Below are 24,310 nucleotides of genomic sequence, written 5' to 3'. Positions count from 1 at the left end.
GAATGGTTTAGTAATAGAATAATATCATGGGTAGTACCATGAAATTTTAAAAAAGGCACAAATAGGCGGAATTTACGAAAAAAGGCAAAAAGTGCAAAAAACAATTATAATAGGCAAAATAGCCAAAAAAGGCATTTTGCCTATAATCCGAGCTTTAGTTATAACAACCTTTTCATTTGACTTTGGCCTAGAATCTTTTCCCAGTAGGTTGCACTAAGTTTCTTTTCTTCCCATTTTTGGATATCTTCTACGGTACGGTTTTTTTTGAATACTGCACAATTGTTCTGGTCCGATAAAAGGAGTACTCGCTCCTTCTTTAGTAAGACTATCAGTTATCTCGTTATCAGCAGTTCCTTTATTCTATGACAACAAAGTCACTGTATTAAGCTTTGACAGTTGCTTCACGAAGTGGTTTAAATTCTAAGTTGTACTCTTTATAGTATGTAAAGTATATTTCACGAATTTGCGACTATTTTGAGAATTAGGGATGAAAGCTTTGACTTAAACAGTCCGCTGTGCTGAGAAAGTTAATAGGAAATTATCCCAATATCTGAAGCATTGTCGAAGACAATCAATAAGTTTTTAACTGATAATGTATTTTACATTCAAATCTTGAATAGGTTGTCTGTGTGAGTTCATTTCAAATTAGGTAAAAGTAGAATAGTAAATTTATTTACTACCAACGACCGGTTTCGCATACTATAATTTGCTATGCATTTTCAGGTCAATGGTACATGGTAAACTAAATGCTGAAAATATAATAAACCGCATTAGGGTGCTGTCTGGTACAAAATATATATCAATTATGCCAATATTATATGTGTGCAATGTATTAAGTATGAATTCCAATCAATTAAATAAAACAGGTGAAAAAATATTTAAGTGAAAATTAAAAATTATCTTACTTGCATGCCTATACAAGGATTATTATTAAATGTTTGAGAAAACATAGTTTAAAAATCCGTTATATCTGGTGACAGGTGATCATCGGTTTCACTGCAACTATTTAAAGAGTAACGGGAAAGTTCTTGAAGGGAAGAGTGATATTAACAACTAGGATAGGAATGTAGTTATTAATGTAAATTGTTTGTTGAAATTAAGTGTGATGTTATATTATTTAAAAGTTATTTATATTGATTAAACAGGTATATTTTGAAATGTGTGTTGTTTATTGAAATTATTAATCTTGAATAGACAACACTGTAACAAGGTAGAATAAGATATATTTTATACATATTTTGATTAATATCATACATATTGATTATACATATATTACATTTATCATTTTTTGTATTACATTTTGATTTTTTTGAATTATTTTTAATCTACTTTTATCATTCTTTCCAACTCATTCTGTACGTCTTGCGTGTTAATTTAAACACATTTCATTTAATTTCTTTTGTTATTATATCTTTCTGTTACTTACCTTTTTATCGATATATTCACTTGTTTGTTTAAAATAGTTCGCTTTTTTAAATCTAGATCTCTTTGTGTTGATTTGTTAATTTATGTTTGCATTGTCTTCTTTTTCGTTTCTTTTATCTTACAATGCCCAACAATATGAACAAATCAAACTTTTCGCGCCATACTCGGCATTCTATAGATTCAAGGACGCAAATATCAAAACCACACACCTTCATTATTATTAGTAGTAAGGAAAGATTCTCATACATCTCACAACCTCGTTTCAATTTAATTTATTGTCTTCTTCTACTCACTCTCGATCATCGCTGTCTTACATTGTCTTCTGCTACTCACTCTCGATCATCGCTGTCTTATTTCAATATTTCGATAAAATATCCGTTACCTCTGGTTTCGTCAGTGCCACAAAGCACCCTAAGGTAACTAATTAAGGTGTTAAATGTGTCTTGTGTTCTTGTTTTTACCCTTTCTATAAATGTTTTATGACTAAATGGCTTCAAGAACTTTTTTCGTTGGTTAATCCACATAATTCTTGTGTTAGCTGCCCAATTTCACCTCATTCGGAGAGACGAATGTACGGTTCGCGAATCACGGCATCTCGTTTTTTCTTCGTTTGTTAACCAACCATCAAATTAATCTTGTTTCTTTAGACAATCACTTCTTTAAATACCAACATTTCTAATTTTGCTACACAACCACATTTAATGTCCTCGTCTATTTCTGTCCACATGGTTGATACATATCAAATATGTTTTCAGCAACTTTCATAGAATTCGTATCCCACTCGATAGGCTTCACAGCCAATTTTATTTCAGTGATCTACCAGATCACGCATTTTAGTAATCAGATCCTATAAACATACTCATAGGTGTTGAATTGGTTCTTCGTTTCTTAAATTCTGGACAAATTCTTGACGAACCAAATCACCCTGTGGTCTTAGAAACCATTTTCAATAAATGTTCTATAAGGGCGAGTCTCTACGACTCATTCCATATTTTATTTCACATCTTTCGTTACTTTTATGTATACAAACATAGATCTTTTCTACAAAAGTTTTGGGAAGTCAAAAACAGTAGGCACCTGTTAGTTTTGTCCTGCGACGTCCAAGCTCGTAAAGGATATTTCTAATGCGGTAATTTTCAACATGTCTAAACATATTAGTTTTGTCCCAACACGACCATGCTTGTAAGGGATATTTCTAAGTTGTTGATTTTCCGAAAGTTAACAGGCCGATTTTCTGTTATTCTACCTTTTTTTACGACCCAGTTCTCTTTATTAATCTTTTTTCTCTTTTCTTTTCGATGCTTATTCGTTATTCTGATGCATCGTCGTTTTCTACAGAATCGCTTCAGGAAAATCCCGAATCTCAGATACATGCCGGTTTCTGAATTCGATTTTAAATCTACTATTTCTTATTACTCTCCACGCAGTTTTCACAAAACACATTTTTATTTCGCTTCTTTTCTGCAAAATTCGTACTAGCTTCGATGCCAATGTATATGATCGAGGTGTGTCGCTAATCGACGCTTTTTATACTGGTCCTAAAAGGGCATCTCGTTCTTTACTTAATTTTTGATGTTTTCGTTGTTGTTTCATTTGCGATATAAAGCAAACGTATCGACAAATTAAAGTAAATAAGGAATTTTGGAGCTATAAAGGGGTTCTTTGGGGATCGGATTTTCTAAACCTCTTCAAGAGTTTTTACTACGTACCGTTACTTACGGCACTTCTTCGTTTTATTTCGCTTAAAAAAGTCTACAAGAGCAACTCTTTTATCTACTTACCTTCTGCAGTGAGCCCTTATTCGGCTTCTAAAGCTCGATGGTTTTCGCTAGACAATGTGCGCGCATCCATCTCGGCGGCCTTTCGTCAGAATCACGCATCAAGTGATTCTCTTTTATCTACTCACCTTCTGCAGTGAGCAATTATTCAGCTTCTAAAGCTAGGCAATGTGCCAGCAACCATTTCGACGGCCTTTTGTCAGAATCACGCATCAAGTGATTCTCTTTTATCTACTCACCTTCTGTAGTGAGCACTCGCTTCGCTTTCAAAGCTCGATGGTTTTTCGCTAGACAAATCAACAACGTCAGCAACCATCTTCGTTTATTTTCAAGGCTTTGGCTCAGAAATTTTGACATGTTGTTCGTGGACAAAGTGGAACCTTCCATTGTTACGGTGCTAGGTCTAAAATGGGACCCTACGACTGACTTCATTTCTTATTCTTCTCGTCCCTTTAGCAAACCTTGTACACGGCGGGCTATTCGTTCGTAAATCTGTCGTATTTTTTTTTCTACCCTCTTGTTTTTATTTTTCCATGTCTTTTTGCTAGCCAAACGTCTTCTACAACCGTTGTGGTAGTTCAATGTATCCTGGGATGATGAAACATCTGAACAGATACACCTGACCTCTGTACTTGTATGTGTTACGTTTCTGGTGTTATTTCTATACAAGACACTCTATCGCAAGATCGGAGCTCTTGGCAGCTATACTGCTGACTGATCTAGTCACTTGTCAACGAGTCTCGTCCAATTTTCATGTTCGCTCTGACTAGACAAGATTGGAGCTCTTGGCAGCCATATTGTTGGCTGATCTAGTCACATCTCTCAAAGGGTTCTCTGATTCGGAGCTTGCGCTCTCTTATGCTAATTTTTCTACCCATAAATTGCTAATCGTATTAAACACATGCAAGAACTGATACCACGCTCTACTCGGCATTATATGCCTTCTAATCAAACTCTCTCTGATTGTATTAGTCGTGTTTTATCACAGGCACAATTGTTACAAATTTCATCAAACTGGCATTTTCCTACCGTGAAGCTTATTCTTCTTGTTTTTTCGCACCCCGCGGAATTCTTATAGGAAAAAGGGCCAACGGTATTCTGTTTGACACAGTCTTCCTAGTTTAGTAGCTAGAAAAAATTCTACTGATTCGACGCTATTCTTTCTAATTGATGGCATTGTACGCGTTGTTAATCTGAGCTTATTCTGAAATTATCCAAAGCAATATATTTGGTATTCTGAAATAGAAGAAATTAAGAACCGGATGTGGATTTAACTTCACCTAGGGGTTGAACTATTTACAAAATAGTTCAACCACTATGTGAAGTTAAATCCACATCCGGTTCTTAATTTCTTCTATTTCAGAATGCCAAATATATTGCTTTGAATAATTTAGTAACTTTTTGAACATATTTTAAAGAATATATGCATCTTTACAAGGCTCAACATCTCTCTCTTTCACAATAAAATATTTATAATTAAATTTTACATAAACCATTACAGTTGGTACATAGTTTACACAGACTGACAATTGTTTTTCCACTATTGCTTTTAATATTTAGTTTGTTTATTATTTCATTACCAAATGTTGGTTAATAGCTTCGAAATTGTAAATCTGATCTATTTAGTTTATGATACAATTCATTCCAGTAGATGTTACAGTAGATTAATTTAGTCTTTGTAAAGAGTATGCCAATATTATTCATAAATTAGATTACAATATCTATTTAAATATTTAGTCAATACATCAAATTCATTTCTGTTTATCTGTTTAATTCGTTAGAGAACTGTCATATCTTAATCTACAACTATATTAACGATGTCATTTTTACCTCTCAAAATTTATTAGACAACAAAAACAATTGTTGTTAGCCAGTTCCACAGATAAATTAAATCTAGATTGGTAACAAGGATAGTCAAGGTCAACGCACGTTTTTATTTGTACACACTTCCGTTTGATGGCACTGCTAGTCTAGATCCTGTGCGTTGTTCTTTGTCACTTTATGTCATTAAAGCCAAAGTCTTCCTTTGAGAAGAATACGACCTCGTATTATTATTTGTTTTATTTTTTCATAAATAGTACAAAAAAGTACAATTTTAGACGATTTTTAATTATGGAATAAAACATATTACATGGAATAACAATGGAAACATGAAGAATTGAACAAAAATAAAAGATGTTGTGTTCCAGATTGCATTGATACTACTAGCAAGCAATACCGTTCTCTAATTCCACGAAATTGTATGGATATGTTTGATAAATGGGTGAATGCTGTTAAGAGCCCTAAATTAGAGAATACTGCAACAGAAAGTATTTGTAACAATTTTCATGTATGCGCTAGTCATTTTAAAGAAGAGGATCAAAGCAAAGTTGGACATAGGGGCATAATTTTTTATTTAATTAATACGAATTCACACTTAATAAATTGCACACATTGCAAAATTGCTATATAGTTTGTACCAGGCAGCAGATTAATACGAGGTATTATATTTTTAGCATTTAGTTTATCATGTACCGTTGACCTGAAGATGCATAGTAAATAATAGTATGCGAAACCGGTCGTTGGTGGTAGAATAAATTGATTGTGAGTAAGTGTTATTCTTATTTCTTTTACCTGTTTTACATTCATTTAGAGAAATATACAAATATTAGTGCAAAAATAGTAGGTATTCGCTGTCGTCGGTATCTTCATTTTCACGCATTCAACGTTCTTCTATTAAATTTTCACTTTTTCCCAAATGGCATGAGTAGCAGTATTCAATGCTTCTTGCCATGTTTCCCAAACTGTTAATCCGCCCACTATAGTTATCCTAATCAGTTTTGCATATTCTTCAAATATGTTTAATGTAATTGAATTTACAATGGTCAGTCATAACACATTATATTATAAAATATGTATAATCCCGTCTACTATAAATAGTTTTGGTTTTTCATTCCTTTTGGCTAATTGTAGTAATTCCGGCTTAAAAGAATCCTGAGGAAATGAAATATTTTCATTCGTTAACCATTCTTTTATTTGGTTTCTTATTCAAAATTTTCGAATGGTATTGGGCATTATCCAAAACTATAACAGATGATTCACGTAAACTTGGAAGCAGTTTTTCTTTCAACCATTTCACAAACATCTCTGTATTCATGTTATCGTGATAATCAGTCGATTTTGATTTTGACGAAAACACAACACGCTCCATCAATAAAACAAATGTTTCCACCCGCATGCAATGTAATATGTCTCTTTTCCTCATTATCGGTGTGTTTTATGGATTTTATACTCTCATCCTGCAAAATTCGTTTTATTTCATCTTAAGTAAAATCCACGTTTCATCTAAAGAAACAAATCAAGCGTGTTATTTTTTAAAATTATTAGAAAACTCTAGAAACCTACCCTGGAAATTTCGAATGTATTTCTCTTTTAATTTTCTGTCTTGTCTTCAGTACGGCTTTTGATTGCATATCTATAAATATAGGTGATTATACTAAAACAATTTTTAATTGAAGGTGATTACTTGGCAACATCGCACTTAACGAAGCTCTTAACGATAACTTTTTAACGAAATCATATTCCACCTATCAATTTTGCAGAAGCGTACCAAAAAAATTTTTAATTATTTATTTAAACACATAAGTAATTACGTAAAAATTAAATCTAAGACCGATAATTATAATGATTAAATTATCATGTGTCTTTTGACAGGTATCTTATAGTAGTAACAAGTTAAAGTAAAATTTTATTCTTATTAGAGAACATCTAATTGACTCACTTAATGTGGTTTATTTGCCGCCGAGATTAGATTAGAAAGTTTCTGATGTAGAAGATATTAATGATAATATTATTTGTGAAGAATCAATAAAGTCGGATATTGCAGGTACATATGAAATACAAGTGATTGGGAATTCTGACGATTCTGATTATGATTTATTCCTCTGAACTACAGATAAAATGTCCAAAGAAAAAACCAGGCAAAAATAGTAAATCCAAATTTGTCTCAAATTGTAACAACAGATACTCCTTCGTGCTCAGTAGTAATTCAACATCAGTCTGATTGATATTTAGACAATATAAAAGCCAACCATGGAAGCAAGTCATATATTGAAATTTATTCACTCTTTTTTGATAAAAAAGTAATTTAGAGCATTCTATATTTTACAAATGTTTATGCATCGCAGAATAACCGTCACGATTTTGAAATGAAAATGAACATAGATTAAAAAAAAGTTATTAGCATATGTATATTATCTGGTTCACACTCTGCTTCAAGTTGATATGCATTGGTCAAAGGATGAGCATAAAGAAGTGTACATTATAAGAGAAAGCATAAGTCGACATAAATTTATATTTATAATTTATAATAGTGAAGAAACCGCTACATCAGTGTCAAACTTAGAAAATGGACGTCAATCTAAATTTGCTTTACCAGATGAAACCAGATTCGACAATATTGGCCACATTACAAAAAGAGACGATAGTGCAAGAATGTAGGATTTGCAAAAGTAATACTTATACTAGTAGTATAAAGTAATATTTATTTAAAAGGTGTAAATGCATCTACACCCCGAATGTTTCGAAAATTTTCACTATAAAATTTAATTTACATTTAAGATACAATATGTTCCTTTATTAAAAATTGTACTGTTTTCCTTGAAAATGAGAAAAAAAATTCTTTTTGGTTGTAAATTAGTCTTAATTTATGTGTTTTTAATCCAATCTAATAAATTAATTGTCAAATTTCTCTTTGTATATTGAACGGCCGTTAATGGGTTAATACTATATAAAGAATAAACTTGCCTCAACTTTACTTACCTCAAAACTGTTTTAAAGTTAATAATAAAGTGTTATAAATAAACATATTCCCAAGAAATAGAACACACTACGCCTATGCACATATTAAATGTGGAACGAATAAACTAAAATATCATATTTCTCTTATTCCCATTCTTTTTACTAAGAACGTAAATATATATATAGACCAGCAAAATATTGATAAGTTTACCGATCTTTCAAACAATTCAATGAACTTGTCTCACTATACACTAGTGAATCGCACTAATTTATATTGTTACGGGGGCAAATTTTATGGGACTTATCTTAATTTTTCACTTATTTACATGGGCGAAGCATACACAATAAAAATGACCCAAGAATTTACTGCTGACATTTTACATGGTTGCCGCTACCATTTAGTTCAATTTGTAGATTAGACCTTTAATTGAAAATTGTCCGACGTTAGTGTTGATACAATATGTATATAAAGATGCTGAATAATCGATTTTGGACTTCCAGACCAATCACGATCTTTATTGTTAGGCCCATAGCCAATATCTTAAGAGTAATGGTAAATCACCGTTGTAATTAAGTCGACGGACTTTTTATGTTTGATTGAATTGTGATTCGGCCTTTGGCGAATAATTCTAGTTTCTTTTCTCCAAAGACTTAAATATTTTCTGGGGCCGATTATACGGTCGGTCTCTAAAAATAATTATGAAAACAGTAATTCAATATTTAACTGTATCTGTGGCTTGTAGTGCGTTCATAGATTTACTGACTTGTATAAATATTGTGAAATCTTTTTTGAACCGCTGATGTTTTTTACTGCCAGATGACTTTTTGGTTACGTTTTTAGCTTTATTGACAACACTAACAGCGATGGTTATCAAGCTTCGGGCAGTGTCCGCTCGCCTAACCAGTCAGCAGGTAGATATTCCATGGAAAGTGGTGGAAGACAAAATTTTAAAAATGAGAGGTAAGACAATATGAATTGATTTTTTTTTCCAAAAATTTACATCTAATTAGCCGCATAATCGTGTTGATTGTAATAACCACACCAATTTAGTGATAATATTAGTGTTAAAAGGTATTATAGTTGAATGAAATGAAGTTCGTCGACTACTTAATGAAGAAAACAAGATTGTAGAAATAAATTTTAGAGTTAACCACAATTTATTTTATTAAACCTAGGACTTACCGGTACACTACAATTTTCTGGCAATCTTCGGATCTCTGGACAGGTTAAATTAAAATGTTAAAACAATTACAAATCGTAACTAAAAGAGTCCTGTCAGGTACGAAGCAAATAGTACCAATATTACTTATGCATGGTTTGAGGGAGTATATAAATAGTACTTACATGCCTGTGCAAGGATTGTTGTTAGAAAGGCGTGTACTCAACGCTCACTTATGCTATAATGTTTTTTATTGGTCTTCAACTTCATTACACATCGAGATATGTGTATTGTGTGTTAAGAAAACAGTGGGGAAGCAAGAGCAAGTTAATTAATGTTATTGTTTGTCTGACTAAAATAGATGTTGTATTTATGAAGTTATTTATATTTATTTTAGAGGTATGTTTATGAAATATGTGTTATTTATTTATTTATTGAAAACATTTTGCTAAATTACTATATTGTAATATGGCTCATGTAATAGAAATGTTTGTGATATTGATAATATCCAAAGTGGTTTCCTAAACAAAAGATAGGTAAATCAAACCACTTACTGGGTGGTATCATGGATAAAATATAGAATGGTGAGGTCATTAGGCATAAAATCGAAACAGACATAAACAAATTAAAAACATCGAGACATGTAGAACAAACAGTGGAACAGTAAGCGGTACTGTAGACTAACGCTGAGCTTCATACTATGTTTTCTGTATTTTTAAAATTTAAATAATATAGTTAGAATTAAATAAAAGTAATTTTATTATGTATTTATTTTTTATGTTTTAAATAAATTCAATAAATTATAATGCCTGCTCCTAACGCCACCGTTAACGTATAAACAAAACATACATTGTTTATTTGTGACAAACCTGTCAAATTCAGACCAAATAATAATAATAAAATATAAATATATCATTTGATAGTAAATTTAATTATTATATAAACCAAATAATATGTTTTTATATGAAATTATTTTAAAACTAGCATTATTATCAAAATTTAAACAAATGATTCAATGTTGTTATTAATCGGATGAGATTTATGATTTTTATTAAATTTTGACAATTGGTACGAATCGAATCTTTTAGTGGCAGATATTCTTTTAATTTTCTACTTCTCATTTAATGTGTATACAGTAGATCCTCGCTAATCCGGTGTCTAGAAGGCTACTCCTTCTTGTTCGCTGATCACTGTAATCCGGCCGGTCAATGGGGTTCGCGTGCTGTCCTCAGTCTTTTGTTTATCGCCTTTCGTGTTGGTACAGTGTCAATTTAACGCATTCGCTAACATCATGGCGCCGCCACGTAAACATTTAACATTAACAATAAAAGATAAATCGCGGGTTATAGAAATGTTAGATAAAGCTACCCTATCATTGCTAGGAGGTTTGGTATAGGCAGGCCAACTGTGAGCGACATAAAGAAAAACAAAGACAAAATCTAAAAGTTTGTAAGCCTAAGAGAACGTGGTCCCGGTGTACGAAAAACACTGGGAAATCGAAGAATCCCATTTTAGATTCTTTGTTTACGTGGTTTTTGCAACAAAGACGATTATATGTTCCTGTAAGTGGTGATATGATTTGTGAGAAAGCTGGTGTTGGTACAAACTCCAATATCGAGTTTAATGCAAGTCGGGGATGGTTAGACATATTTAAAAAACGACACGGAATAAGACTTTTAAAAATGGCCGGTGAAAAACTATCGAATGATGAATCCGTTATCGGACCATTCAAACTAGAGTTACAGAAAGTTATTAAAGGAAAAAAATTAACAACGGAACAAGTGTACAGTGCTAACGAATCTGGTTTGTACTGGCGATTATTGCCCCATCTTACTTCCATTACCATTATACTTTAGCCTCTGCCAATAAGAAGTCAGCTTCCGGAAGGAAAATGATAAAGATGAGAGTGCCATTCATGCTTTGTGCAAATGCGGCCGGAACCCACAAACTTTAATTTGCCTCCATTGGCACTTTTATTGTTAGGTAATTCTCCTGGGCATCCATCAGCAGATGAACTTATCTCTGAAGACGGCAACCTTTTTTACAATGTTCCTGTCAGCTAACACCACGGCCTGTATACAACCAATGGATCAGAACGTTATACAAAATGTGAAGTACCACAAATCACTTTTGGTTAACTGTCTTGCATTATGTTCTGACAACCTCATCGACATATTGAAATCGGTATCTTTACAGGACACTGTTTTTCTTTTGGCTAATTGCTGGGCCGATGCGATGTTAAGGCATCTCTAATTAACAAGTCATGGTGGAATTTGCACCCTGAATTTCTCAGTGATAATGATAAACCAAAAGATGATGTTCCCTTAGCCCAGATTTATAATAGGTTGAGGGAACCCAATGATCCTCAAATAAGTGAGGCAGAATCTCAAGAATTGGCTGCTGGCTGTGCTGAAAGTGAGATACAAAGATATGAAGTGTTAACTGATGAGGAGATTGTGCGAGCGACAATGTATGAGGACGATGAGCAAGATAAGGACAATAGCTTTGAAGTTATGGTCTCCGAAATAGTGGGTAGTTCAGAGGCAGTAGGAGCTTTCAACACAGCTTTAAAATGGGCTGAAGAAAACGAATTTGATAGCCACGAAGTTATGTTTCTCCGTCGGCTTAGAGATCGGGCTTTTGAAATAAAGTGCGCAAATGATAAACAGAATAGCATTACAGATTTTTTAAAAAAAATTAACTAATGTTTTATTTGAACTCGCCGTTTTTCTTACATGGTTGTTATTTTGAATATTTCAATTTTTTTTATACTGTGATTTAAAAATCGATTAAAGAAACTAAGGTTAAACATATGTTTTATTACCATTAAATTTGGCATATTATAATCTGGATGCCTCGATAATCCGCAAAGGGTCTTGTTTTTGCCTCTACTATATTTTGTTAGTTATTTTTTATGCAATTTTTAGTTTAAACCTGCTTAGAGTAAATATATAACTAGAAACGAATTGACCGAGAGTAGTGAAACGATGTCAATAACCACTATTCTATGACGCTACCCTTCGCGACGCCATCTTGTGGAGCTAGTTCCGTGACGCTCGCCTCAGCATTTAACTGTAGAGAAGAAATAAGTAATACAACGCCAATATAGAAGCTTTGCTTCAAAAACGGATCACACACACAAGGCACTACACAAAATTAAACTTTAAACAAGTATGACTACATTTAGGAGCTTTTGTATTTATTTTATTATCATGCATCTGAACCTATTGAATTATATGAATTTTAATTATGAGTGATACAATGATTAAAAAAGTGTTTAATCTAATATTGACTAATAAAAAAACTGACTGGGAGAGCTTCAAAATAAACCTTGAACACAAAATTAATCTTGCTATGCCATTGAGAAACACGAGGCAACTTGATGACGAATTAGAAGTTTTTATAAAAAATATCCAACAGGTAGCTTGGGAAAATGCTCCCACAATAACTTCTAGAACAAAAGGGAACAACTATCCAAAAGAAATCAGAGAACTCATAGTAGAAAAAAGGAAGTTAAGAAAAAAATGGCAGCAATACAGAGCTCCACGAGACAAAACTAGTCTAAATAATACTACACAAAAACTAAAAAGGGAGATAAAGGATATAAAAAATTCAACAATTAATTCTTTTTTAAGTAATTTAACAGCTGACCAGAACACAGATTATTCGTTATGGAAGGCAACAAAAAGAATGAAGAGACCAATTATTCATTCTCCTATCAAGTTGGAAAACGGCAACTGGGCTAGAAGTAACGAACAGAAAGCAGAACGATTTGCAGATCATTTAGAAAGCACGTTCACACCCAGCGACAATGATGGTGAAGAACTGAGATGGGAAGAACCACTCCATACTGAATAAAGAATAACGTTGACATCATTTAGAAACATATCAACAAAGGTAAAAGAGAATATAAATCCTAAGAAAGCTCCAGGATATGATCTCATAACAGAAGAACTATTAAAAAATCTACCAAGAAAAGCCATAGTTAAGCTGACACACCTAATAAATGCTGCTTTTAGATTGAGATATGTTCCCAGATTCTGGAAAGTAGCCGAAGTCATTATGATCGCCAATTCAAGTAAATCTTCTAATGAAGTGACATCCTATCGACCAATATCACTCCTTCCGGTGATGTCAAAACTATTTGAAAAACTTATATTGAACAGATTAAAACCAATAATAGAAAGAAAAAATCTTATACCAATTCATCAATTTGGTTTCAGAAATCAACATTCCACTATAGATCAAGTTCACAGAATAACGAATATAATAGAAAAAACATTAGAAGAAAAGAAAGTCTGCTCTACAATCTTCTTGGACGTAGCACAGGCGTTTGATAAAGTCTGGCATTAGGGTTTAAACTATAAACTAAGAACGTTCATGCCTAAACACTCAGAAACTCAGAGTACTCAGAAATCTTGACATCATATATTGCGAATAGATATTTCAGAGTAAAACAAGAAGTGTACACCGACTTAAGGGAGATCAAAGCTGGCATGCCACAAGGGAGTGTCTTAGGTCCGGTCCTGTAGCTATTGTATGCGTGTGACATTCCAGAGCAGGAACAAAACACTATTGCCTCCTTCGCGGATGCTACAGCCATACTAGCGATAGGAGACACTAGTGAAGAAGTGACTGATAAGTTGCAACTATCAGTAAATAAAATTACATAACTGGACAAGAAAATGGCGAATAATATTAAATGAGACTAAATCTGCATACATTAACTTTACAAATAAAAAAATAGAAAATTTCCCATCAGTCCATGTCAAAAAGAAAAGAGGGGAGCTTGATATTAGATTTAAGAAATTGTATTGGTTGATTGGAAAAATTCAACATTATCAATTCATAATAAATTATCCATCCACAAGCAAGTACTAAGGCCAGTATGGGTATATGGGGGCAAACCTTGGGGGCTGTACCAACTACATATTATCCAGAGATTTCAAAGCAAAGTACTGAGAAACATTGTTGATGCTTCTTGGTATATCCGTAACAGCAACCTCCACCAGAACCTGGTTATGGAAACTGTGATCGAAATAATCAAGAGAACAGCAGCAAGTCACGAGCAGAGGCTGCATAGTCATGTGAATGTCGAGGCAATCCAGCTTCTTGACAACACTGCACTAAAGAGAAGATTCATAAGGATAAAACCATTTGAGTTAGTGGAAATGTGTAACAGTTTAGTGTAAAAAAGTTAGGTCCGAAAATAACTGATAATTGGTCATTTGTGACCAGATAGCAGTATACAAACACCGCAAAAAAATGCATCTGAACCACTTTTTTGTGAACTTCTTTAAGCAGTCAAAATTGACTGTGTCAGTAAGAAGTAAGGTTAAATAGATCTCTTCGTTTTTTTGTGAATTCATTCTTTGTAAGGTTATTGGCTCTGTAACAGTTGAATGGGGAAACATTTTGTAACAGCCTCAGACATCAGACATTTTGCAGAATATGGGCAACCTTTTACAAAAACCTTACCTATTACAGAGTTATATCTCTTACTTAATACATGTACAATGTTGTAAATTTGTATGTTAAATTACACTAACTAAATTATACACTACAATCATTCGACAAAAGTTGTAACGGGTAGCTCTTTCGAAGCGACAGACTCAGTAAAACACAGGTTGAAACAAAAATAAATCTATTAATTTCAACGTATATACAAAAATAAAAATAAAATGTATTCTATGTCCCCGTCTGGATCCCGCGAGAGTTAATTCCCCGGCGGACGCCTGTAAAAGAAAAATTATTACTACTAACAAAAAATGGAATACGCGAATTCAATCGCACGCAGACTTATACTGGCTTCCACCTCAATCCAGCGGAAGCGCCAAATGCACTCGCAATCGAAATATTCGGTTGTGCAGATTCACGCTATACGGTAACGTTCAATGCACGATACCCTCGGGTTCTGCTTGATTGAGGACAGAGTATAATCCTCTCTAAGAATTCTATTGCATCCGAATGTTTCTTGTCGAAGCGTGTGTTCCACTTTCGTACTTGATTTAGCAATTCTGATTGCCCCATTTGTTTCGGTATTGTTAATTTCTGTAATTGTCTTCGAATGACCGAAATTTCCTGGGTCAGTGTGTCGGATTCTGCTCTTTTGGGATTGTTCCTGTCGCTTCCTCGCGATCTTTAAAATAGGTTCTGAGTCGTACTCTCAATTCGTCGACGGTTCCCTTGGGATCTAAGCTGCATTTTCCGGCTTCGCTCTGCAATTCCTCTTTGCAAAGGCGGTTTATCCACGAGGTACCTGTTACTGAGACTGTGTCTTTATCTCTCGGCATGTTATTAATTTTCGGTCTCTTTTAGCACTTCCTCAATTTTGCTCGGGCGCCAGTTTGTAACGGGTAGCTCTTTCGAAGCGACAGACTCAGTAAAACACAGGTTGAAATAAAAATAAATCTATTAATTTCAACGTATATACAAAAATAAAAATAAAATGTATTCTATGTCCCCGTCTGGATCCCGCGGGAGTGAATTCCCCGGCGGACGCCTGTAAAAGAAAGATTATTATTACTAACAAAAAATGGAATACGCGAGTTCAATCGCACGCAGACTTATACTGGCTTCCACCTCAATCCAGCGGAAGCGCCAAACGCACTCGCAATCGAAATATTCGGTTGTGCAGATCCACGCTATACTCTGCGTCAGAGTTGACGGTAACGTTCAATGCACGATACCCACGGGTTCTGCTTGATTAAGGACAGTATAATCCTCACTACCGAAGTCTCTCTGTCCGGGTTGGCTCGCAGATTCAATACACCAGCGAGCCAGGGAGCCTAGAGCGTTAGCCACAAGACTAATTTAATTCCGCCAGTCGCTCGCCTTAAATAGCCGCTCCGGATCCCACCTCTTCGTCTCGTCGTGGAAATGGGTGCGTGATTATCGACACTCCCACGGTTCGAACTGTTGAACGTTTAGCACATCGTTACAAAATGTATAATTTAGTTTAGTTTTAGAAAATTGTAGTACTCGAACTCGGTTTTCCTAGGTTTAATAAAATAGATTGTGGGTCTAAAATTTATTTCTACAACCCTATTTCAAATGGGCTCACATGTGCCATCCATTCACTATTTGAATGAAGAAAACTTATCATCCAGACCTATATGCAATGCTCTATAGAACATCGGAGAACTTAACTTACTTTTGCATGAGAATACGAACGCCGGACTGACGCAGATCGAGGTAAAGTGTTGTTCTCTATTGAATCCAGATTTTGCTTAAGGTTAAGCAAGAACAAGATGTCGAGGAAATTTATTTATATTTTCGGCCGGTATAAACTGCAATACACATACTTTCTTAACTTGTTGACCATTTTAAATGAGCACCTCTGCCGGTCAACTATTCGGTTCGCTGGTAACTTTAGCTTGACCCAGAATTGGTCGCCATTTTCGAGTAAGGACTCAGTTTCGAGTTCGAGTAAGTACGTTTCCTTTCAGTTAAACATCCACAATCATTAAAAAAATTAAATTTTGTGAAAAATGTGAACAAATTTTGAAATTTCAACCTCTTACTCCCCAAAAGTGTTCAACTATACATAAAATTTCAACTTGCAAAATTTCATGAAAATCGATAAATATTTAGAGGTGGTCCGCGGGTCTGGAAATTTCGTATATTCATTATACAAGTTAGTATATTGCCATTATAAAATATCGAATACGATACATAAAATAATGAGGGGAATTTATTGTAAATAATATTTTACAAACTAAAGAAATTTTTATAATTTTTTACCTTCAAATTTCGATGATCTTTGTATGATGACCGAAGATTTTGGTCTTTGTATTTTTTTGTTATCTTTTGTTATGTTATGTGTGTCCTGTTATTTTTTGAGTTTGCTCGAGTTTTTTTGTTAAGGTCTTCAATTAGTGCAACTGCCTAATCATTTGTCGTCACTAAATCCTTCACCATCTTTTTGGCTGCCTTGAAACTTTCATCACCTTTCCACTGAACTGAATCCCTTTTTAAAAAATAATCAGGAAGGGAAAGCACGTTGAAGAATTGTTTGGAGTTTACAGTAAAAAACTGCCCCAGACCTCTGCTCTCCAAAAATTCAGAAGCTTTCATATCAGTAGCACGTTTTGGTGGGTGTTCAGGAGCTTCTTTTTCCACAGCTGCAATCATTAAGCTTTTTGATTCTGGAAGTATCCTGGGATCAAAATGACTCATCGGGATAAGGTGTTCAGAGAGATACTACAAGTGTTTCTGAAGTTTGTGGTTCGTTACATTGACAATTGTTTGGTGCAGGTAGTAAAGGAGCTGTTTCATAAGCCGAAAATCATTGAATGGCGCTTCAATAGCTAATGGTGCGTGTATCCAGGCCTTGAAGTATACGATAACTGTGACTGCTAAATTACAAATTCCTTTCAGCTCCGAAGCTGCCAACTTAAATTGGCTGCGAAACAACTACATATGTATCGTATATATGACTTTACGACATCCATCTCATTCTGTGCATGGCTCCAGGATAATAAAAACGAACCTCTTTCTTTGGAACTGCACCTAAACAAATCACTGACAACTCTAAGAATTCTACAAAAGGTTCAATGGTGAAATTTAAATGTCTTTGCGATTCTTTGAAATCATCTTCGAGAGCAGGATCCATGGAAGTCGCTTCAGAATTACTTTTGTCTGTGGGTCCCAGCTGTCTCGGAATCTTTTGAAAAGACTTATTTGTGAGCCAGATGATTTACTTCTCATTACCTCAACAAACACAGATCCAACTATTGGTTCCAAAATGTGGTGGCATGGCGGCAGGCTAAAAAAGCAAGCCCTTTTTCAACTTATGCTTAAGAATGATAAATGTTCCAGATTTCGGCCCTGTGTTACATGCAGTAGTACCGAAATATAGAGCAGTGACTTAATGAACAACACCAACATTCCAAAATGCCATTTGCCTGGGCAATTCCTGTTCGACTGTGTAATTTTGGAACACCCAGCATCACATCAATCATTGAAATTTTACACAAAATCAGGACGGCGATCCACATGTTCCTTGTAAGGTCCACAAGTCCTCCATTAGTTTACCGTCTCAGTGAACAATAACAGTGTCAGAAATAATTTTGTTGCTATCTTGGCCCGATTAATTTCTCTGTCGCGCTGAATAGAGCTGCGATTGATGACTAACGAGATTACATCATTACCAAGACTGGATGCTACCTCATTAATAATGAATGTGACTTTCCTAGACGACATGACACCTGGATTCTATCAAGGGCAAACGAAAGGTCACAAGTCATAATTTTGATTCATGCTGTTTTCGATAAGATTTTATCTTCGAGGTCGCAGCCGCAGCAACTTTCGTATTATCATTGTTATATAAGTCCATTTCAGTTTCACTTGACGATGATGAAGTAGATAACAGCTGAACTCGGAAACTAGTATCCATGTCTTGTTGTGATCTCATTCGATGAAGGTATCACTTTCAACACGTTTCTCAGTTTCGACGTTTTCGTTTCATTTTAACCACGTCCAAACCTGTAATGCATTTCGGGACGCCTTTCTGCCTTTGCCTGTATAATTGTAGTTTTGCTCCCAAAATTTCATGTTTATACGAACCAAGCCAATACACTACTGTCTGTTTTTTCGTATTCATTATGTATCACGATGAAATGGGAAAATTATAAGGAAAACACAAAACAACTCAAGATCCAGATTTTCGATGAAACTATGCGAACCTGTAATTAACACCAATAGCGCGATAAGATTATAAGCACAAAATATTTTAAATTTTAATAATGTTTATTCCTGTGCTTAATGATAACTGACAAACGATTAATTATTAATATTATTTTCTTTTAAATCCAACACAATAATAATCATCGACATTATTATTTTAAGTTTATGTAACATTTTAAATGTAAATTATAGGTTTTTATGTTTTTATACCGTTTTGTAAGTGGCCTTTCGCAAACGCTTGAAGTATCATTGATGATGGTCTGATACGACCAAAAAGTTTTGAACAATTTTGTAATCCTTTTGGACTTTGTCATAATTTAAAATTACATAAGAATGTAAATACGTCGTTTTGAAATTTTTTTGAATTTTTAACGAATGTTATGTAAGAGTTTGTGTCTGTTTGATGTTATAAATATTCTACAAATGTATTCTAACAGTTTTGTCAAGTTACATTACAACGCTATTTATAGTGTTCATATAACCGCAATGATATTTGATAGTGTTCGTATTAAACATATAACATACGTTTCAGATCTTATCCTAGAGATACAGATAGACGATATGATTCGAGGAACAAATCGGAATCTAGGAAAAATCTAGAGAATGGGAACAGGTCAGTATACAATCTATACAGAAATCGAACCATCCAGATATTTAACAAACTGTTTCGTAACGCCTAGCTTTATATGAAGAGGAGAAAGTATTTTTTTCTGATGGTCTCAAGTTGTCTTGTAGAACATTATTTTCTCCAACCGTAACCGTCCTTGGCTCCACTAAGCCAGTGATTTTTTTCATAAAAAAAGCAAAGAAATTTGTTGTAACCAGCTTGTTGTCCAAACAGCATAACATGATCTTCAAATCACCACAAATTTGCCAACCGTTATCTTCATATTTGAGTATTTGGAGAATCATTTTTAAGTTTTCATAGGTCTGTTTTAAGGATGCCCAATAGAAATAAAAGCATACAACCTACCGTTATGAGTCTTCGTTGAGTCTAAAAATATACTGGATTTTGAATTGAACCATCAAAACTTTAATGTTACTACAATAAAGTAGACTTTCTTATTGAGTGAAGTAAGGCATGGTATCTCAATCAATAAATAGACACTAATAATAAATTTGTCGACGAGTCGGGATCCAAGCAACTCGGCAGCATCTTTAGGAAGATCCAGATCTTCCACCAAATTATTTATCTTTTCTTGTTAGAGCTTGAGTTCTGAAGTTGTACTTCATCTGAGTCTGGTATATTCCCAACCGTAACGGGGGCTTTGGCACAGGTTTTTCTACATCACGAGGAAGAGGACGAATACTTCAGGGGAGGTTTGGGTATAAAATGGAATTCTTTGATGTCGAGTTGAATTCTTTGACATTGCAGGAGCAGAAGTAGCAGTCGACACTATGGTTTCATTGCTCTCAACATATCAGAGATACCCCAAAGTGGAAACTTTTCGTTTTACTCTAAAACTAGTTTTGAAGGCCCTCCAGACATTTATGAGATGTGCTTGTTTTGTTTTGATCACTAAGTATGCAAAATATACTTTCTTCACATAGTCTATTATATTGAGTTTTTGCTTTAACGCTGTATTCGCCACAGATAAAACAGAAAGAGTCATGTGAATTTTTGCACTTTCGCGAGGCCAGTTTACCAAATTATTATGTAGTCACATTACACAAGTAGAACAACAAACAAACTAGAACTAGGAAACAAAATTATAATAATACCAACCTGGTACACAAACTAAAATAAATTATAGAAAAAAACCGAGTTGGTATCCCATCAAGGTTAGAAATAAAACTGAGTAGACAGCAAACATAAAGTAAATGTCTTGTGTCAGCTACCGAGGCGCACTTGGCGTTCAACCCGGCAGCAAGTTCGCGCACAGTGAGACGTAGATAGGCTGGTAGTACCTTCGCATTTGTGGTGCAGTACAGAATACGATATTCTATGTGTTTCAGAACGCTAAGCGCAAGATCTCATAGCTTAGAGAACATAAAATGGGCTAAATCTGCATTCAGTATTTTGTGAAAATTCCTTACGTCCTAGACATTTTCTAATATAATTTTTTTTCCATACATCAAATTACATAAGAATTAGTTGAAATGATTCAAACAGCTTTTTGCTTACAGACCTGTGTTATTAGATTTTTAATTTTGCATGCGGGTAAACCAATTGTTAAGACATTTGTTTAATCAGAATAACACAAGTGCGTGAAAAACTCATATGCACAGGTAAAGATTGGAAACAGGACATCGACGCCATTTAGGATAACATCAGGACTCAGACAAGGAGACCCTTGTCATCGTTACTGTTCAATTTTGCCTTGGAATATGCCAGAAGTAAAATATCGAAGGAGCTGATAGAGGGTTTTGCCAATCGAAACTAGTGTTGGCCTTTGCTAATCGTATAGACCCAGTGGCAATTCTACAGGAGACGAGCGAGAGCTGGTTTCACAACTCGAGCAGAAAGTAGATAATCTGGGTCTCCAAATAAATGAAGAAAAAACGAAATACATGGTGGTAGTAACCAAAAATCGAAGGCCTAGAATTAGACAGAACATAAATCTTAATAATCACAATTTCGAATTAAGAAAGGGGTTTATGTACCTGGGCGGTAATCACAGAGATCCCAGCAAGAATAACTGCTGGGAATAGGGCATTAACATTATTTTAATCTTAAAGGCAATCTAAATTCACACTGTAAAAGTCAATTATTCGCCTAGTTGTTACTTTCTAAGTGAAACCTGGACCCTCAAGCAACGGGAAATAAATAAGCTGCTGATCTTTGAAAAAAAGGTTCTCAGAGTGAAATTTGGTCCTCAAAGAGACGAAATAACAAGAGATTGGGGGCGACGCTGCAATGCTGAATTGGTGACTCTGTATGTTAGTGAAAACATAATCAGATATATAAAAGCTAACCGAGTAAGATGGGCAGGTCACGTGGTAAGATTAGAGGACAACAGAGTATTAAAACAGTATTTTTCGAGAGGCCAGATAGTAGATCAGTAGGCTGTTGCAGAAAAAGATGGAAGGATGATGTCAAAGCAGATTTGTCTAGGATGGAAAATAGAAATACAAGATCGTTGAAGATAGAGGGCGATAGTGGATGCGGCTAAGACTGATCCAAAGTTGTGAGGTCAGACAAGGAAAATCATGATATACGAAAATTTCGTTTTTAAATGCTTCAACGGTTTCGTTGGGTGTTGAAAATGTTTTACTTTTAGAAATGTGAAGAAATCACTAGAACTGTGCGGAGGATTCGACATCGATTCCACGTCTCGGTAGTGGTTTGTTGTGCTGTATGGCGTGCATGATCCTAATCTAAAATGATTTTGACTTGTTTGAAGAAATGTGAGAAAATATATTTATAATATAGTAAGCGAGTTTTCTACACCTGGCGCCGTGTCTCGCGTCCTAATTTCCACCTTTTGCTGTCGAAGCAATCTTCAATTTTTAAATCTCTGGCATTAATTTCTTCAACATCTTCTCTCCAGGACCGTCTTGGTCTACCCCGTTTTCTTCTAGTGAGCTGGGTCCATTTGTCTATCTTTTGTGTCCATCTATTTTTAGGCATTTTCTGCAGGTCAGCATACCAGTTTAGTATTTTGGCTTCAATTGTGTCTATTATGCCTAGATACATTTCCATTTCTCTCCAAATATCTTCGTTCCTCAAGTCTAGTGAGCCAACATCATCTCTAATGGTTCATTTTCATGGCTTTAATTTTTTATTTGTTTTTTTTTTATTTATTTGCCAGAGCTTGGCGCTGTACAACGCAATACTTTCTATTATTGTTTTATATATTCTTCTATTATTTTCTTTTGTTATTTTATTACTCCACAATAGTTCGTGTAATTGTCTAGTGGCTGATTTTGCTTGGCCAATCATGGAATGTATTTCTTTGGTATTTCCCGCTTTTAAGGTTATTTAGACTCACAAGTATTTAAAGGTTTTGATTTTATAGTTCAAATTTCAATTTGTCGGCTTTATGGTTTTCCCCTGCAACTAAGTACTCGGTTGTTTGTTTACATATTCATTGTAAGGCTCCACTTCTCACTTGGTGTACTCGAGTTTTCTAAGCATATAGTTTATATCACTCTCGTTTTCCGCTAGAATGACTTGATTGTCAACGAAGTGGGATTGTCAACGTGTAGAATATTTCATCTTCGATTGGGATGCCCATATTGCGGCACTTCCTTCTCCACACTTAGAGCGCCTCGTCCAGGTATATTTTGAAGAGTGTATGTGCCATGCAACAACATCAGGTGGTGTCATCATCATCATCATCATTCAACCCGGATCTATCCACTGCTGGACATAGGTCTCCCTCAGTCTTTTCCATGTATTTCTGTTTTGTGCTGTTTGCATCCAATTTTTGTCGATCCGTTTTATGTCATCAGACCATCTTGTTGGTGGACGACCTCTACTTCGATGTGCTTCTTGTCTCGGTCTCCACTGTATTATTCGCTGTGTCCATCTGTTATCCGACATTCTAGCTATGTGCCCCGCCCAGTTCCACTTAAGGGTCATAATTCTTAACACAAATTTTATTTCTTACTTTCTTGGTTAGTGTTAATGTCTCTGCACCATATGTAAGTACTGGCAACACGCACTGATTAAAGACTTTTATTTTAAGACACATAGGCAGTTCTGATTTAAGAACATAGCTTAGCTTGCCGAATGCCACCCAAGTGAGTCCTATGCGTATCTATCGCGGTGGTGTCATATCCTTTATATAATAAGGTGAAAATAGATACTAGTAAGATTCGTGAGCTGTTCTAGTAATTTATTCGATATACCTTGTGGTTCACATGCTTTTCGTGGACTGTACTGTAATTTCATCGTATTCCACTTATACGGTGTGATGGTACTCGTGAATTGCGGTCTTATTTCAATCAAAAGTTGTGCTCCATCCAGGATCTTTCTTCTATTAAATATATTCTACTCGTTTCTTTTGTGTTTATTACAAGGCTTTTGACGGTGTTTGTTCTAAGGCTTTTGACCGTTTTCCATGCTTCTTTTGATCTTGTTAATCCTATATATTTGTTCTTCGCATTTACTTTCCCGGAAGGTATTTTTTGCCTTAGTTACTAGGTTTTTACTCCTCTATTTAATCTTGCAATGTTTGTATCTTGTTGTGTACTGGATTTCCGATTTCATTTGTTCAAAAATTTCAGGTTAACACGGTTATATACCACATCGTATTTACAGTCATACGATCTTCTAATTGAATAGTAGCCACAGTTTTCGTGGAAAAACTGAGACCTGGCATGACTTTCGTTGGTGTTACTTCGTCTTGAAACATCCAATCCGTTAATTTTTGTTTGGTTTCCAGGTTGCATAAATCCAAGTTTTATCGCCACTAACATTTTTTTATACCAAAATGTCCCTGAAGTAATTCTTTGCATCATGTTACACAAGCTTGTTTTTGATACTTAGTTAAATTGTGTAGAATTCTAACCACACCTGAGTGATCATGTCAAATT

General features: G+C 34.6%; 1 protein-coding gene across 5 annotated transcripts in view; it reads left to right on the top strand.

The window, feature by feature from the left end:
* The window catches only part of LOC140441308 (uncharacterized), a 113,935-nt gene that overhangs the window by 42,922 nt on the left and 46,703 nt on the right, over positions 1–24,310 (top strand). For all 5 annotated transcript variants that reach the window (XM_072531949.1, XM_072531951.1, XM_072531950.1 and 2 more), the window contains 2 exons: positions 8,824–8,943; positions 19,362–19,442. In XM_072531949.1, the coding sequence (XP_072388050.1) occupies positions 8,824–8,943; positions 19,362–19,442 (201 nt within the window). The remainder of the gene's footprint in view (positions 1–8,823; positions 8,944–19,361; positions 19,443–24,310) is intronic.

The sequence above is a fragment of the Diabrotica undecimpunctata genome, chromosome 5 (assembly GCF_040954645.1).
Source record: "Diabrotica undecimpunctata isolate CICGRU chromosome 5, icDiaUnde3, whole genome shotgun sequence".
Taxonomy (NCBI): domain Eukaryota; kingdom Metazoa; phylum Arthropoda; class Insecta; order Coleoptera; family Chrysomelidae; genus Diabrotica; species Diabrotica undecimpunctata.
Note: the sequence above shows the minus strand (reverse complement) of the source record. Positions and strands in the feature narration are given on the sequence as shown.